At 39.7% G+C, this 17,492-nt stretch overlaps 1 protein-coding gene across 4 annotated transcripts in view; it reads right to left on the bottom strand.

Annotated features, from left to right (window-relative positions):
- LOC124868039 (glutamate receptor 2-like) overlaps positions 1–17,492 on the bottom strand; it is a 133,507-nt gene that overhangs the window by 16,276 nt on the left and 99,739 nt on the right. For 2 of the 4 annotated variants that reach the window (XM_047364808.1, XM_047364807.1), the window contains exons 18-19: positions 15,713–15,847; positions 4,136–4,311 (exon numbers count right to left, since the gene is read on the bottom strand). In XM_047364808.1, coding sequence (XP_047220764.1) covers positions 4,141–4,311; positions 15,713–15,847 — 306 coding nt within the window. In that variant the 3' untranslated portion in view covers positions 4,136–4,140. The remainder of the gene's footprint in view (positions 1–4,135; positions 4,312–15,712; positions 15,848–17,492) is intronic. The other 2 variants (XM_047364810.1, XM_047364809.1) reach the window with 1 other exon arrangement.

The raw sequence follows: 17,492 nt of genomic DNA, 5'->3' as shown, positions 1-17,492 counted from the left end.
ATAATTTCATTAATTGTTTAATGTCTACACTTCTTTCCTGCAATTTTAAAAGGGGCCGCGCCCTAGCGACCCCCTACTAACCCCCACTGCACGGTTCTTCAAGAACTGGTTAACTTGCCTTAATTGATGGAACCATGAATTCTGCTCTTTAACAGAAAGTCCTAAAGAAGAATGTCCAGCGACCATTTTGTCAAGAGCACTCCGGTTATGCAGCAGGACAAAGATCCATAGCACTAAGTCCATATCTAAATGGCCCAAAACAAGGCTTTGGATTGGTCTAATCAAAGTCTGGATTTTTAGTCCAACTGAGATGCTTTGGCATTTATCATAAACAGGCCATTCATGCTTGAAAACCCTCCAATGTGCTTCAATGAAAACAAACCTGCACCACTGTGCAGGACTTGTATATGTCATTCCCAAGACGAATTGACGCTGTATTGGCCGCAAAAGGAGGCCCTACACCATACTAATAAATTATTGTGGTCTAAAACCAGGTGTTTCAGTTTCATTGTCCAACCCCTGTAGCTACACTGCTCCAGCTCAACATGCCGTAAAGGATATCCTCAAGGACCCAGATGTGTGACACAAAAAACAGAATTTTGGAACTGAAATTGAATTTCAGACCTGAATGTCAAAGTGGTCAAACTGAATTTTTAATACAACCAAATATATTTTGAAAGCAAACAAATTCAGTTTCAGTTTAGTGAAATTCATTTTCAAACCAATGCATTTGAATGATGATTATAGATTTTAAGAGAAACAAGAATAGATCAAACACTGTCATAGGTGTAAGGATTATGCTTATTGATTAATTAATATTTATCAAAAATCATAATTAAAAAATGATAAATCAGGAAAAAAATTTCTTAACCAAAAATCATTACTTACAAATAGAAATCAGAGATGTCCTCTGGTGTTGTGGTTATGGGCTCAAAGTTCTTAATAATTACAATTAGTTATTCATCACTAATAATTGATAAATTATTAACCAAAACCACAAAATGTCACTGTTTATTCAACCACTTCACCGAAGTTGGGGGAGCTTCGACCTTATTTTGACAGATAAATCTCTCTTGCATGAAATAAACACAAACGCTTCTCTTAAGTATATATATATATGAAGATTTATTTAAGCCAAATAATTCTGATATACCATTATTCTGGTCCAAAAGCCTTCACCTAACAAGCACTATTCTACACAAAGGGGATAAAAATGACTACCTAACAATAATAATAAAAGAAAATATATATGCATTTAGTGTCTATGAAGATCAAACCAGCAGTTTTATGGACAAAATGTGTAATTTGGGTTAAATGGAAAGAGAAGTCCTCCTGGTGCTGACGTCTGGATCGCAGCGATCAGCTGATAAAACGGTGGGACCACGCCCCTTTAGCGGTACAGCTGATTGCCCCAAATCTTGAACAAAGAGTCATAAAACTCTGAGGCCGGAAACTCAGTGGAAAATCTCCAGCAATAAAACTGGAACAGAGAGTGGTCGGGCGAGGCCCAGACTGCAGTTGCTTTGAATGAAAAACTTTTAAAAGTCCAACTTCTAACTCCTGGCTGATATGGGATCAGCCGGACAAAACATTAACCACGCACAATTCAGCAGCAAATCAAACACAACACAGCTCAGCATAACATAATTCAATCGGTATTGCATGCAACAAGTTAATACTTTAGATTAACTACTGGTGATTCTAAATCACCTTAACTATGCCTCATCCTGCCCAGACTTCTAAATGCACCTATCTGATTTAATATAAAAAAATAAGAACGAAATTACTTTGACGTTGATTTCTTCTCTCCACCGGTTGAGGATGGGTCAGGTCTGAAGAAAAACAAGGGGGGGATCACACGTCTGTGATCACCTCAAGGAAAAAAAAAAAGGTAAACTTCTCATCCGTCCAGGAGGTGAAAATATGAAAAACTGTTTAGTCACCTGAATCAATAAGGAGGAAACTCATCTCCTTGGATATAAAACCTCTGTGGGTTTTTCACCTGCGCCGGATGTCGGCGTGGTCTTCGATCGGCATATGAATCTTCTGACCTTCTTGTATCAGACAGATTTCCAGCTTTCAAGCTCTTCCGGGAATGGCCGTATGGAGAAAAGGTTCGCCTGCAAGCTTTTGTCTCTCCAGATATGTGCCTGTTGTCCTGTGAGACACGCTGGAAATGGCAACGAAAGTTTGTTTTCCGTAGGTTTTATAATCCCGGGTGACGTCAGAGTTGCGATGTCTGTTGAGCTGCGCGTGTTCAACTGTGCGACCAAAATGGATGACTCCAACATGGGAAAAGAAGTGGAAGTGGTGGAGGAGTATAAATACCTCAGTGTTCACCTGGACAACAGACTGGAGTTGAGATGCAACTGTGAAACTGTCTACAAGAAGGGACAGAGCAGACTCTACTTCTTGAGGAAGCTTAGGTCCTTTGGTGTTTGCAGCAAGATGCTGCATATCTTTCATAAGTCTGTTGTGGAAAGTGTGATCTCTTCTACCATCATCTGCTGGGGTAGCAGCATCAGAGCCAGGGACTTAAAAAAGCTCAACAAGCTGATAAAGAAGGCTGGTTCTGTTCTGGGGACTCCTCTGGAACCTCTGGAGATCATTGTGCAAAGAATGTTCTTCATAAAATGAAGAACATTATGGAGAACCCTGAGCATCCTCTTCATCAGACTGTCCTACAACAACAGAGTGTCTTCATAAAATGAGCTACAACAACATTTAATTTCCCATGGGAAGTATTTTTGAATTGAATTTCAAATTACACAAACACAGATTTAGTCTGAGCAATTCAAATTTAGTTTTAAATGGCACAAGTTGCTGCCCATAGAAAATACTTATTAGCAGTTATCACAGGTGGTTGAAAGCTGCCGTTGATGCCAACCAGTTATGAAGTTTAGAGGGCAATTAATTTTCATATAAAGGGAAGGTTTCTTTGGATAGCTTCTTTGTGTTAATCAATTAAATTGTCATTTACTATCTGTTTTTTAATTTATTCAGGCTATCTTTGGCTTACAGTACAATTTTGCTGATGATCTGAAATATTTAAGTGTAACAAAAAGCAAAAACAGAAGAAATCTGTAAATGTACATAATTTTCAAGGTATTGTAAGTCTATAAGAACCAAAGTCCAGATAAACGTTTCTGTATTCAAACATTTACTATTCTGTTTGATTCGTAATTATATGGTTAGGTTAAATAGCGGCACATGCTCTGAAAAGTTACGACCCACGCCCTAACTTGCAACAACCGGTATATTTCTCAACGTCCATCTCCAATAGGCTATTTCAAAGAGGATGATTGGCTATAAACTAGGGAAAGTGCTGGAAAAAAAGAAATCGCAAAGGATCAGGGGAAAAGGTAATTAGGCTAACAGAGGGGGGAGTGAAAAAACAAAGAAGGGAAAACAGCAGAGGGAAGAAGGAATCATAGGCAATTAAAGAACATACAGGAGGGGAAAAAGAGGCTGTAGAACTGGTCAGAAGAGTGAAGGAAAATGAAAGGAGGAGTGAACAAGTTTCAGGATAAGGAGTAAACAAATGGCAGGATATTCACAGCCATACACAGTTTGACCTTTAATTGTCTTTGCATGCCACAGTTTTTTCTGTTATCAACATGGATGAATTCATATCATACCTGGATTTATAGTAAATAAATCCAGTAAGTAATGACTGTCATCTTCAGTGGCAAAACCAGTCTCACTGATGTGAAGATAATCCAGTAGCAAGAAGCAAAGACTTGCTTATTGTTTAAAAATATTAGTCTAATTTCTTAAGCTGTATGTTCCAGGTTAGCTCCCAAATAAAAGCAAGTACTTTAGAAAGTAACATGATCTTAGGAAATAACTGCCTCTGACAAGGTATTTAGGGAAACATTCCATTGTGGACATGATTAATATTCTCACTTCAAAGCAACAAAGATTTTTATTTATTTATTTACTTTTCAACTTGTAGTGTCTCTTTTGAAAGATCTTCAAGAAAAGCTTATGTGTTTTGTAAAACACCCACATGGGACATGTGCCACTGAAGATGCTTTACACTGAATCCAGCTGCTCAGGGAGGTGTTGCCTGGTTCAACCTTGTCTATGGCTGTGAGGTGAGCAAAGTTTTAGCTATCAATCATCACTCTCCTACCCGTGTTAGATCTTGACGCTCTCAATGCCGTAAACGTTGTAGCCTTCTTTATAGGTGGCGTAGTTTGGCTGGTGGCTGGGAGACAGCAGGTTGTAGTTGGGGGCATGTTGAGGAGAAGACAGAGTGTGTGTGTAGTTCCCTGTATGCTGGGGTGATGAGAAGGTGTTGGCTGCCACCTTTACAACAAAAATAAAGTCAGTGTTATTGCTTCACTGATTTTCCTTGTAGAACAATTGATCTTCAGCTGTTCAGTGACTACTGTTATTTTTTATTTGTTGCAACATAAAAATATAAATTTGAGGAGCAATTTGAAATGTACATCTCAAAAGAAAAGTGCCAACATTTACTGAAGATTTTATTTTATTCTAAAACCTTTTTTTTTTTTTTTTATCTTTTATGTCACGTTTTAGTCTTTGCAGTCTAGAAGGCTACATTTATTAAATGTTATTCCATCAAAGCCTTGAGTTTTACATGTCAGGGAGAAGATAGCATCACCATTAAAAGATTTAAAAAATCCCAGAACCGCAAAACTGAGATGGTCCTGAGGTAAAACCCTCTGGTTCTCATTCATTTAAAGACTGGACCCATAAAACAACCCACAAAACAAAGGGAGGCCAGTTTTTGCACCGTTGTGTAACCAACCAAGCCCTTGTGAAGGGAAACCTGCCCCATGAATTCCACTACCAAGCAAATACCATGTCTAAGCACTGGTCCTATTTAGCTACATTTACAGAGGTGGGAAAAAAGGACACCCCCTTTAAATTCTAGGGTTTTATTTACTGTTCAGATCAGATATTTACATACATTGTTTAAACATGCACATCATTTTCTTTTCTCACTGTTTGAAAGACCAAACTCTTCCTGTTTTGGGTCAGTCAGGACTGCTAAAATTATTTCTATTTGCTGAAATACTGAATATAAGAGAGATAATGTTTTATATTACTTTCTTCAAAATTAAACATTAGAACTAAGACTGCTATGCCTCTAAACAATTGGAAATGTGTACTTTATGTCACGGATTTGCGTGCTTCCGATAAAACAGCATTTAAGTTTGATGGAGGGACATCTGTGGAAGTATTTGAAGGCAACACCTCAAACATATTGCTTCCTTGTTTAACATCATGGATCTAAAGAAATCAGCCAAGATATGAGGGAAGTAATTATGGGCCTCCACAAGTCTCGTTCATCCTTTGGTAGTTTCCAGATGCCTGAAAGTTCCGGGTTTATCTGTTTGAACAGCTATACACCAGCGTGGGAATGTCCAGCCATCATACTGTTTAGGAAGGAGCTGGGTTCTTTGTCCCAGAGGTGAACATGCTTTGGTTAGAAACATGCTAATCAACCCCAGAACAAAAACAAAAGACCTTGTGAAGATCCTGGCTGAAGATAGTAAGAGAGTGTCATTTTCCACAGTGAAACAAGTCCTGTACCAACATGAGTTGAACGGCTGCTCAGAGAAGAAGAAGCCATTATCCTGAAAGCAAAATAAAAAGCCAGATTGTGGTTTGCAAATGCGCTCAGGAACAAGGGACTTAATTTTTCAAGACATGCCCAGAGTTCTAATGAAACTAAAATTGAAGTTTTTAGTCATAATGTCAGTCGTTATATTAGGAAAAAGGGAGGAGCTTAAAAAGCCTGAGAACACCATCCCAATTGTGAAATACAGGATAGACAATATCATGTTATGGGGTGTTTAGCTGTAGAAGGTACTGGTGAACTTCACAAAATAGAAGGCGTCATGAGAAAAGAACATTATGTGGAAGCATTGAAATAATAGCTCATGGCATCAGCAAGGAAGTTAAGGTTTGGGCACAAATGAGTCTGACAAATGGACAAAGACCCTAAACATACTGCTAGATTAGTTACAAACTCATTTAAGGACACCAAAGTCATTGGCCATCCCATAGCTGTGTGAGAGCAAGATGGTTTACAAACCTGACTCAGTTACGCTAGTCCTGTCAAGAGGAATGGGCCACAATTCCAGCAAACTATTATGAGAAGAAGGAAATGTAGGTATGTAGAAACGAAAATAAATCATAAAAAAATATAAAGAAGGCTAATGTAGTTATTACAGTGTATACAAATATCTGATTTCAGTTGTATTTTGTACATATTTAGGGTTTTGGAAGAGATCTTACTTTTACTAAACACCTCCATTTTGAATTCTTGTTTCATGAATAATGATTTAATAGAATCTGTGGTGTGGTTCTGTACAACTGAGGGTAGATTTAACTAGTTTCAGAACCTGGTAAAGACCAGCTGTCTCATTTACAAAAACTTGTGTGAATTCCCAACTGAAACAAGGTGAACAGTTACATTGGAAACTGTGTATGCACAAACAGATCCAGTAGTTTCCATGTATGATACTGTTCAAACTTATGCATCAATACAAGCACATTTAATCTGTACATTCCAATCCACGCAGAATAGAGTGCACATGAGAGAATACCAGGCCCCTCCCTTCACACGCCACTCTTTAACGATCTAAGGAGATGTAATTAACGTACATCTCGTGTAATTAACAACGCATGTCTACACAAGGGAAGAAATTAGGAAATGTCTGAAAGAGATATATGCATGTCATATCAAAGACTGGACGACGAATTATATTTTATATGTAACATCAGACACCCATTCATTAATGTTATACACTACTTGCATATATTACACACACTATTACTGGAAATGAGTAGAAAAGTGTGCCAACAAAGGGAAAGGGTGAGGGTGAGGCATTTCTAACATTCCAAATGTGCAGCAATTAGGGGCATTAATAGGGCAGATTAATATTAAACAAATTTACTCACCAGTAAACACTATTCCACCACCCCATCCCACTCCATGTGTCAGCCTGTAGCCAGTTTCCAACCATGCTGTTTATTACAATGAATGACTGTAGCATTGAACCAATCACCTTCAAGCAATGTTGTTTAGATGCCTGCTGTTCACAAACGATATTCATCCTCTTAATACCATTTTATAGTAATGTGTGTTAGCTCCAATTGCATCTGGAAAACAGTCTCTCTCTCCAAACTCCTCTTTATTATCAGCCTGTTTCATTGTATAGAATTTTGATACACCTGGTTAACATAAATTTGTTCCATGCTTTCTGTTTTTTGGAAGACATTTCAATGACTGACGTAGAAGAAGACACATATTGTGAGGTAAGAATTGTCACTATTCTTATACATACTTATAAGAGGTGATTTGATTTAGTAAAATGCTGTTTTTTAAGAATGATTTAATATAAATTCATGAAAAGTAAATAAATTCAATTCAAACAGGGTAGATAACAAGGCATTAAATGTCTGTATCCTAGAGAGTACGATGCCCAGATAGGGTTATAAAACAGAAATAGTTACTCTCAGACTTTCTTTTATTTTGAGTCTTTTCATTTAGAGATATGCTATATTAAACTATGAAACAAGATTTATTTTACTGCCAAATGTCCATGATTGATTAAATGTAACGTGTATCCTATATAGATTCACTGAACTTTGGTGCGTAGTTTCTATGGTCCGAGAAAAAGAGAGATGGCTATAGTTTTTTCACTTGTTGGCTCATCAGGTTCAGAGGGAATCCGTGATGAAGAAGAAGAAAATAAATTGTATGTAGAGGGCCAGTCAGAACATGATAGCAGCAGCGGTGAATGTTTCACTGGTAGCTATAGTGAGGAAGAAGATGGTGTTGCATTACAGAAAACACAAAGGAGATAAGACTGTAAATTGTCATGTTAAAGCATAAAGAGTGAACAGTATATGTTTTAATATTTTTTTCATCTCAACAGTTGGAGGAAAACAGAATTCAAGCACCAAGTGTACTGCTACACCAAACAGCTCCACTGCATCTCTTTTTAACCCCATCTCTTTCCCAGACATAGCAACTGGCTGAGCTAATGGAGAGCTTACATGCTCTCCCTTATCCTATACAGTGGCTTGTAAAAGTATTCATACCCCTTGAACTTTTCCACATATTGTCACATTACAACCACAATCATAAATATATTTTATTTGAATTCTATGTGAAAGACCAACACAAAGTGGTATACAAAAGTAGAACGAAAATTATACATCATTTGAAACATTTTTTACAAATACAAAACTGAAAAGTATTCACCCCCTTTACTCTGAGTGCAACCAGTTGCCTTCAGAAGTTGCATGATGATTGCTATTGACTAAATAGTCCACCTGTGTGTAATCTAACCTCAGTACAAATAAAGCTGTTCTGTGACAGCCTCAGAGGTTTGCTAAGGGATTATTGGGGAGCCAACCATCATCAAGAAGTCTTTTTTTTTTTTTTACCGTGTCCTGTCCGGCAGAGTAGCGCTCAGAACTGTTGTCTGAGTGTCAAGAAAAAGCCCAACAGATTCACAAGTGGAGCATTACAGCTAACACTTTAAAGCTCTGCTTGATATTGAATAGAATGGAGGAAAGAGAGAAGGATGAAGAGAATACAAGATAACACCCTGCTTGTTTCTACACCTGCAGAAACGTTCATATTACCAGCTTTTTTACCGAAACGTGCACAGTACTTATCAATGCAAGATGTATTTAGTGGTAAATGCAGCTCAGTATAGAACATCTGTGTATCTGTTAACACCTGAATCTAAACACCTGTGGGTCTGAGTGTGAGCACACTTGTGTATACAAGGTCTCTCCATACAAATATGCAATAGTGAGTGTGAGGAGCCACAGACCTGCCCCCCTGGACCTGGGACAGATATGGAGGAGATCCCAGCCACAGACATCCAAAGGCCCCAGAGAGAGCAACCCCAGGAGAAACATCGCTGGGACTACTGCAACCCCCCCAGGGAGAAGAGCAGGGGAAAGTCCCAGGGGAACCACCCAGCAGCCACAGTGCAGAAGCCCCAGGGAGACCCCGGGACACATCACTCCTCAAACAGAGGCCCGACAGAGCCCAGGGGTCCAGGCCCTGGCAAGCAGCCACTGGGAGTGAGGCAGCACACACCAAAGCACCCAGCCGTGGATACCGAGAACCACAAGTACACTGGCGGGCAGAGACACCAGCCACCTGCAGGGAGTGTAGCGGGGAGGGAATAGGCCCCACATTTGATGGGGGGGCCTAAACTGATCCAGGAGAGGGAGCAGGCCAAGACCCAACCTGACAAAAAAACAGGCACACAGTCCCAATCACACATTCTCACCCTCATGCGTACACATAAAAACACTCACACCCACGCACCCAATGTAAAGACAAACAACAATGAAGGTCGTACACTCACTCACACTCCCCATACATACTCTATACCCCCAGGTCCAGGTGCCGATACCCCATAGGGACAACCAGCCCCCGACCCAGGAGGTAGTCCCCTTCCCTGAACCTGGTAGCTAGCCAGGGCTCATACCTGAACCTGTGCGACCCCGCCTGGACCCCAACCCCCCCGCCCTGACCCCTATCTAGTCTCTAACAAATCCCATCCTCATCCAAAGAGGGGGCCATGTACAAAAGAGGGGTCTACATGGTCCAAACCAGCCTGCCAACCAGAGCCGCCACAGAATAAAATAGTCCCAACCCCTCAATGAATTCTGATCCCAACCCCATGAGCCCCCCACCCCCAATGAACCCCAACATGAATTTCCTCAAAGGGCCACCCCCAACCAGGACACAGATATCGAACACATGCCCCCGAACCCAAGTGCCATGAATCCCCTCCCCACAGCACATGGGCACACCCCCACAGGTGAGCTTCATCCCTGAAAAGCCGACGAAGCAACAAGCAGCGTCAAAAAGTCTAAGGAACACACCAGACAGGTCAGGGATAAAGTTGTGGAAAAGTTTAAAGCAGGCTTAGGCTATAAAAATATTTCTCAAGCTTTGAACATCACACGGAGCACTGTTCAATCCATCATCCAGAAATGTAGAGAGTATGGCACAACGGGAAACCTACCAAGACAAGGCCGTCCACCTAAACTTACAGGCCAAACAAGGAGAGCACTGATCAGAAATGCAGCCAAGAGGCTCATGGTGACTATGGAGGAACTGTAGAGATTCCACAGCTCAGGTGGGGGAATCTGTCCACAGGACGACTATTAGTCTTGCACTACACAAATGTGGTCTTTATGAAAGAGTGGAAAGAAAACCATAAGAATTCCCGTTTGCAGTTTGCCAGAAGCCATGTTGGGGACACAGCGAACATGTGGAAGATGGTGCTTTGGTCAGACGAGACCAAAATGTAACTTTTTGGCCGAAATGCAAAACACTGTGTGTGGCGGAGAACTAACACTGAACATCACTCTGAACACACCATCCCCACAGTCAAATGGTGGTGGCAACATCATGCTCTGGGGATGCTTCTCTTCAGCAGGGACAGGGAAGGTGGTCAGAGTTGATGGGAAGATGGATGGAGCCAAATACAGGGCAATCTTGGAAGAAAACCTGTTGAAGTCTGCAAAAGAGTTGAGATTGGGGCGGAGGTTCACCTTCCAGCGCAGGACAACAACCCTAAACATAAAGAAGGGCTACAATAGAATGGTTTAAACAAAATATATTACTGTGTTAGAATAGCCCAGTCAAAGACCAGACCTAAACCCAATTGAGAATCTGTGGCAAGATCTGAAAACCGCTGTTCACAAACGCTCTCCATCTAACCTGACTGAGCTTGAGATGTTTTGCGCAAAGATTTCACTAGTTTCACTAAATGTGCAAAGCTGGTAGAGACATACCCTAAAAGTCTTGAAGCTCTAATTGCAGCAAAAGTTGGCTCCAGAAAGTATTGACTCTGCACAATGCCCTTTTCAGCTTTTTATTTGTAAAAAAAAAGAAATCATGTATAATTTGCGTTCCACTTCACAATTGTATACCACTTTGTGTTGGTCTTTCACATAAAATTACAATAAAATATATTTATGTTTGTAGTTGTAATGTGACAATATGTGGAAAAGGTCAAGAGGTATGAATACTTTTACAAGCCTCTGTCTACTTGAAAAATGGCTTAGAACCTATCTGCTTGGCTGTGTTTCTCTCATAGGTTCAACCCCTAAAGCTAACAAACACTGCCATTCATTTTTTATTTTCTTTCATATAGAAAGTACCCCTGGATCAGTGCTTTTTTTTATACAGTAGGTGTGGAAAAAATGCCATCAGCGGGGAACTACTGGGGAGCTGATGGCAGGTATGACAGGCTGATTGATGTCAAGCCACTGAAGAGATTCAGATGTTTATCAAGATAACTTAACATGGGTTAAAGCATGTTCATTGTTCAAGAAAATGAAAATTTTTTCTTTTTTCCACAATCACATTTGTTGACTTTGTGGCACATTTTAAATTGTGAAATGCAAAACATAAAATAACGTAGCTAATTAAATGTTTCAATTTTCTGATTGGTTACATTTAACATTGTAAATTGTTAGTTTTTTAGCTGTAAACGGGCAGTGAATCCTGGGGGATACAAACTATAAATTGAAAAATAAAAGTCCTATTTAAAAAAAACATAAAAGTGTGTCATTTTAGCTTAGATACATAAGAATCTGGTAATAAAATAATTTTTAAATTAGTTTAGATATGCCTGTCCATTTAAAAGTTAATATCCACTTATGTAATTGTATATATTAAGTGTTCATCATGTGTCTCTAGTTTGTACAATAATTATTTTACTATTATTAATGATTCTCCTCTCAGGTAGAGAACTTGCAACAAAGAACAACTTGTCCAGTAAATAAACTATGGTGCAGTTTTTCATTTGGGAAGGGAAAATAACAAGATACAAGTGATCGTTAAAAAGCCTGCTGGAATGTATATACTCTCACCGGCCACTTTATTAGGTACACCTTGCTAGTACCGGGTTGGACCCCTTTTTGCCTTAATCTGTCGCGGCATAGATTCAACAAGGTACTGGAAACATTCCTCAGAGTGTTTGGTCCATATTGACATGATAGCATCACACAGATGCTGCAGATTTGTCGGCTGCACATCCATGATGTGAATCTCCCGTTCCACCACATCCCAAAGGTGCTCTATTGGGTTGAGATCTGGTGACTGTGGAAGTCATTTAAGTACAGTGGTGGTCATAAAGGTATGGACATGGTCAGCAACAATACTCAGGTAGGCTGTGGCGTTGACACGATGCTCAATTGGTCCTAAGGGGCCCAAAGTGTGCCAAGAAAATATCCCCCACACCATTACACCACCACCACCAGACTGAACCGTTGATACAAGGCAGGATGGATCCATGCTTTCATTTGTTGACGCCAAATTCTGACCCTACCATCTGAATGTTGCAGCAAAAATCGAGACTCATCAGACCAGGCAACGTTTTTCCAATCTTCTATTGTCCAATTTTGGTGAGCTTGTGCAAATTGTAGCCTCAGTTTCCTGTTCTTAGCTGATAGGAGTGGCACCCGGTGTGGTCTTCTGCTGCTGTAGCCCATCCGCCTCAAGGTTCGACGTGTTTTGCGTTCAGAGATGCTCTTCTTTATGCCTTGGTTGTAATGAGTGGTTAATTGAGTTACTGTTGCCTTTCTATCAGCTCCAACCAGCCTGGTCATTCTCCTCTGACCTCTGACATCAACAAAACATTTCCGCGCACAGAACTGCCGCTCACTGGATATTTTCTGTTTTTCGGACCATTCTCTGTAAACCCTAGAGATGGTAGTGTGTGAAAATCCCAGTAGATCAGCAGTTTCTGAAATACTCAGACCAGCCCGTCTGGCACCAACAACCATGCTACGTTCAAAGTCACTTAAATCACCTTTCTTCCCCATTCTGATGCTCGGTTTGAACTGCCGCAGATCGTCTTGACCATGTCTACATGCCTAAATGCATTGAGTTGCTGCTATGTGATTGGCTGATTAGAAATTTGCGTTAACGAACAGTTGGACAGGTGTACCTAATAATATGGCCGCTGAGTGTATAATTTATATATAGCTTCCACAAATACTTTTCATATTGAAGTATATTTCTGAATGATAAATCAATCTCATGTGCTCTAGAATGTCTAACTCTGTATTACTGATTTAGAGTGCCTTTCAAAAATATTTATACTCCTTGAACTTTTTTACATTTTTGGAACACAATGTAGAGTGCATTTTCGAAGTTAAAGGAAAATCATATAAATTATAAATTATACATATATATATATATATATATGCATATTCATGGTTTTCAAATGTTGACAAGCATGTGAAAAGTGTGGTGTACATTTCTTCTGTATCGATACTCTAAAGAACTACTTAGTGCTGCAATTACAACTGCAAGTCTTTTTGAGTATGTCTCTGCTACTTTGCACTAGAAACTGAAATGTTTCCCAATCCTGTTGTGCACAATAGCTTAAACTCAGCCAGATTAGATGATTAGATGAAATGAAGATGAAATGATGCTTTGATCTAAATAATTCCATAATAGTTCTGATTGTATGTTTTAGTCTTAAGTCTTTTATAGACTCCAACAGGTTCATATTTAGCTCTATCCTCTTCCCATCAGCTCAGAGAACTTCACAGAGAGGATGGTGTGTTCAGGGTGTGCAGTGTTAGTTTTCTGCCAAACATAGAACTAAATAAAAATGCACGCCACAATTTTAAAACCATGTATAATATTTCTTTGTCTTTGCTATGATGTTTTACTTGCTGTGGGTCTATCACATAAAATCCTTTTAAAATACAAAGAAGGTTGTGGTTTTAATGTGACAACATTTAGAAAAGTTCAAGGAGTATGAACAGGCCCTGAAGAAAGGCCATCTTAAATGTGCTTCCTTCCTCATACACTGAGATGTTTTTGCAGTTCAAAGAGTGCCTCTGTACTCCATCTGTCATGACTTAAAGACAGCTGTGAAAACCACACATTTCTCATATCTACTGAGCTTGATGGACACCTGTTCACCAGGATATCGTTAGTGCTATTTGCTTTGTAAATGCGATGTTGAGAGAGAGAAGACAGTAAGAGGTGGAGAATATAGAGCTAAAGGTGGGTCCAGAGGAATCTAAATGAATCAAGACATTTCTGTATAGAGTGGGTCCTACTGCTTCCCACCTGAGGGTAAAAGAGATCCAATTGAACCCCAAGGAGAATCAATTAAAAGAAATAGAAGGAGAGGAAACTCAGTCATCTGAAAGTCAACATTACATGACGAATACATTAAATAACTTCCACATACATTCACATAGACTTTGCAAGATAGTGTGCCCCATCCCAATCCTCAGGGCAACCGTTTTCTGTGTGTCCCTGCTCCAGGCCTATTGGTTAAAGAATTAAAGTACCATAAAAGCTTTTCAGCATGTTCTGATGAACCCTAGTCCTGGTTCACCAAATTAAAGTAGATGTGTTGGAAAACAGGACGGCAAAAAACCTGTCGACTTACTTCTAAAAATATTGAGGTAAACAAAAGAAAAAAGCAGCTTTAACCTTTGTGCTCTGTTTTTATATGTGCATTGAAATACACAAACTGCCTGCGCTTCTCATCACAGCTGGTAAAATCTGACTGGGTTGCAATGACTATTTAAATACTGGGTGTCTTTTTTGGGCTAGAATGGGAGCTGTATGGCTAACAATGTTTGCACAGGGCAATATGTATGTTGTACAGTGCCTTGAAAAAGTATTTTACATTTTTCACGATTGTCACTTTACAGCCACAAACTTCAATGCATTTAATTGTGATTTTATGTAATAGACTGACACAGAGTAGTGTATGTGGCATGTATATGTATTCAGTCACTTTTAATCTGATATCCTAGAATAAACCCCAATGCACGGTTATTAGAAGTCCTGTTTCCTGTTTGCTACAAGGCATGTGAGGGACACAGCAAACATGTTTGAGATGAAATTTAAACCTTTTTGTCTACTTGCAAAATGCTATGTGTAGAGGAAAACTAACAATGCACATCATCCTGAGCACACCATTCCCACTTGTGAAACACAGTGGTGACAGCATCATGCTGTAAGGATGTTTCTCTTCAGCAGGAACAGTAAAACTGGTCAAAGTTGATGGGAAGATGGGTAAAACTAAATACAAGACAATCCTGAAAGGAAACCTGTTACTTGACTGGCTTGCGGGTTCACCTTCCAGCAAGACATGCACTCAGAGCTTGGTTTAGACCAAAACGTATTCATGGGATAGAATGGCTCAGTCAAAATCCAGAGCTAAATCCATCTGAGAAACTGTGGTAAGATTTAAAAATTGATGTTCACAGGTGCTCTACGCCCAATGTGAAGAAGCCTCAGCTATTTTGCAAAGAAGAAAAGGCCAAATTTCAATCTCTAGATGTGCAAAGCTGGTAGAAACAAACCCCAAGAGCCTTGCAGCTGTATTTGCAACAAAAGGTGGTTATAAAATATTTACTAAGGGTGGCTGAATATGAAGTTTGAGCTACTTTGTGTTGGTCTGTCACATTAAATTCAAATTAAAACAGAAGTTTTTAGTTGGAACTTGACAAACTTTGAAAACATTTAGAAAACATAAGTACTTTTGCAACGTACTATAAAAGTTAATAGCCAGAGGAAATACAAAAGAGGACAAAAATCTCTGTATAAAATGAATTACAAGATGGCAAATGAACAATAAGTCAAATCCAAAAGTAAAATCAATGGTTAAAATGTTTCTAACTAACCAGACAAAGTTTGAAAAAGTACCTTCATTTTCTTGGCTTCAGCGCGGCTCTTGTAGCAGAATTCTACCAGTGCCACCATCATGGCTAGACCCAGGCCTCCAACCAGGATGTAGAAAACTCCTGCCACGTTGCTAAGAGACAGAGCACTGGTCTTTTCCTAGCAAACAAACAAGCATGCACACACCCACAGGGAAAAAACAAGACACCCAGAAAAAAGTGTTGGTGTGATGTAGCTAAAAATATGCAACTTTATCAACAGCCACATTTAATCAAATGCTTTTGTTTTATTTCTGTTTAGAAGCATGAAAACAACTAAGAATTCTGCACAAAGAATATTTCTAAGCTTTACCTGTTTATGAATGTGTAAGTCAATGTAGATTGTTTTAAATAGTACACCTGCCGTGGCTTTTCACACTGTCTAGCTTGCCTTCAGCATATCAACAAACCTTACAATAACGTGCTAGACCAACATTGCAATAATGAGACTACTTGTCTTTGTGAGAAAAAAACACCCCAGTTTGATACCGTTATATTTGATGAATGATAGATCTGATCTAACTACATACAGATGTCATGATGGAACCAGTTGGTACATTAGGCACATGTGCAGGTAATGAAAGTTGAAGTGGCTAAAATGAGTCTGGTATCTGGACCCAGGTACTCAACTCATTAGGAAATGGGGCAGGAGTAGCCTTGGGTCGAATACCGGTCTCAAGAATTACCAGTTTTTTGTTTTTTTAAAAGACTTGTTTTGTGGCAATATTGGCCTTTGTTTTGACATTTTTTCTTTGAAAGTAGGCAGACACAAAATGGGGAGAAGAGCAGGAAGACATGCAGGACAGGTCTTCGTTGCCCAGACTCGAACCAGGAGACAGATGCGTCCAAAGCCTCTATATACATAGGCCACATGCTTTACTGCTGTGCCAGCGTGATGCCCAAGAATTAAAGTGGTTTTAACAAGCTTTGATTTCATAACCATAAAATTCATCATCATCATTGCCATCATACTGCTCCTGGTGTTTAAAGTCCCTTTAAGGGACTGTCAGAGAAAGTTCTGGAGTGGGTTGCCCCTCCCTTCCCTGTTTTCGGTGCACTACCACAACTCTCAACTACAGGTCCTTCTCAAAATATTAGCATATTGTGATGAAGTTCATTATTTTCCATAATGTAATGATGAAAATTTAACATTGATATATTTTAGATTCATTGCACACTAACTGAAATATGTCAGGTCTTTTATTGTCTTAATACAGATGATTGTGGCATACAGCTCATGAAAACCCAAAATTCCTATCTCACAAAATTAGCATATCATTAAAAGGGTCTCTAAACGAGCTATGAACCTAATCATCTGAATCAACAAGTTAACTCTAAACACCTGCAAAAGATTCCTGAGGCCTTTAAAACTCCTAGCCTGGTTCATCACTCAAAACCCCAATCATGGGTAAGACTGCTGACCTGACTGCTGTCCAGAAGGCCACTATTGACACCCTCAAGCAAGAGGGTAAGACACAGAAAGAAATTTCTGAACGAATAGGCTGTTCCCAGAGTGCTGTATCAAGGCACCTCAGTGGGAAGTCTGTGGGAAGGAAAAAGTGTGTCAGAAAACGCTGCACAATGAGAAGAGGTGACCGGACCCTGAGGAAGATTGTGGAGAAGGGCCGATTCCAGACCTTGGGGGACCTGCGGAAGCAGTGGACTGAGTCTGGAGTAGAAACATCCAGAGCCACCGTGCACAGGCGTGTGCAGGAAATGGGCTACAGGTGCCACATTCCCCAGGTCAAGCCACTTTTGAACCAGAA

Source organism: Girardinichthys multiradiatus, chromosome 5, assembly GCF_021462225.1.
Source record: "Girardinichthys multiradiatus isolate DD_20200921_A chromosome 5, DD_fGirMul_XY1, whole genome shotgun sequence".
NCBI classification, from domain to species: domain Eukaryota; kingdom Metazoa; phylum Chordata; class Actinopteri; order Cyprinodontiformes; family Goodeidae; genus Girardinichthys; species Girardinichthys multiradiatus.
Note: the sequence above shows the minus strand (reverse complement) of the source record. Positions and strands in the feature narration are given on the sequence as shown.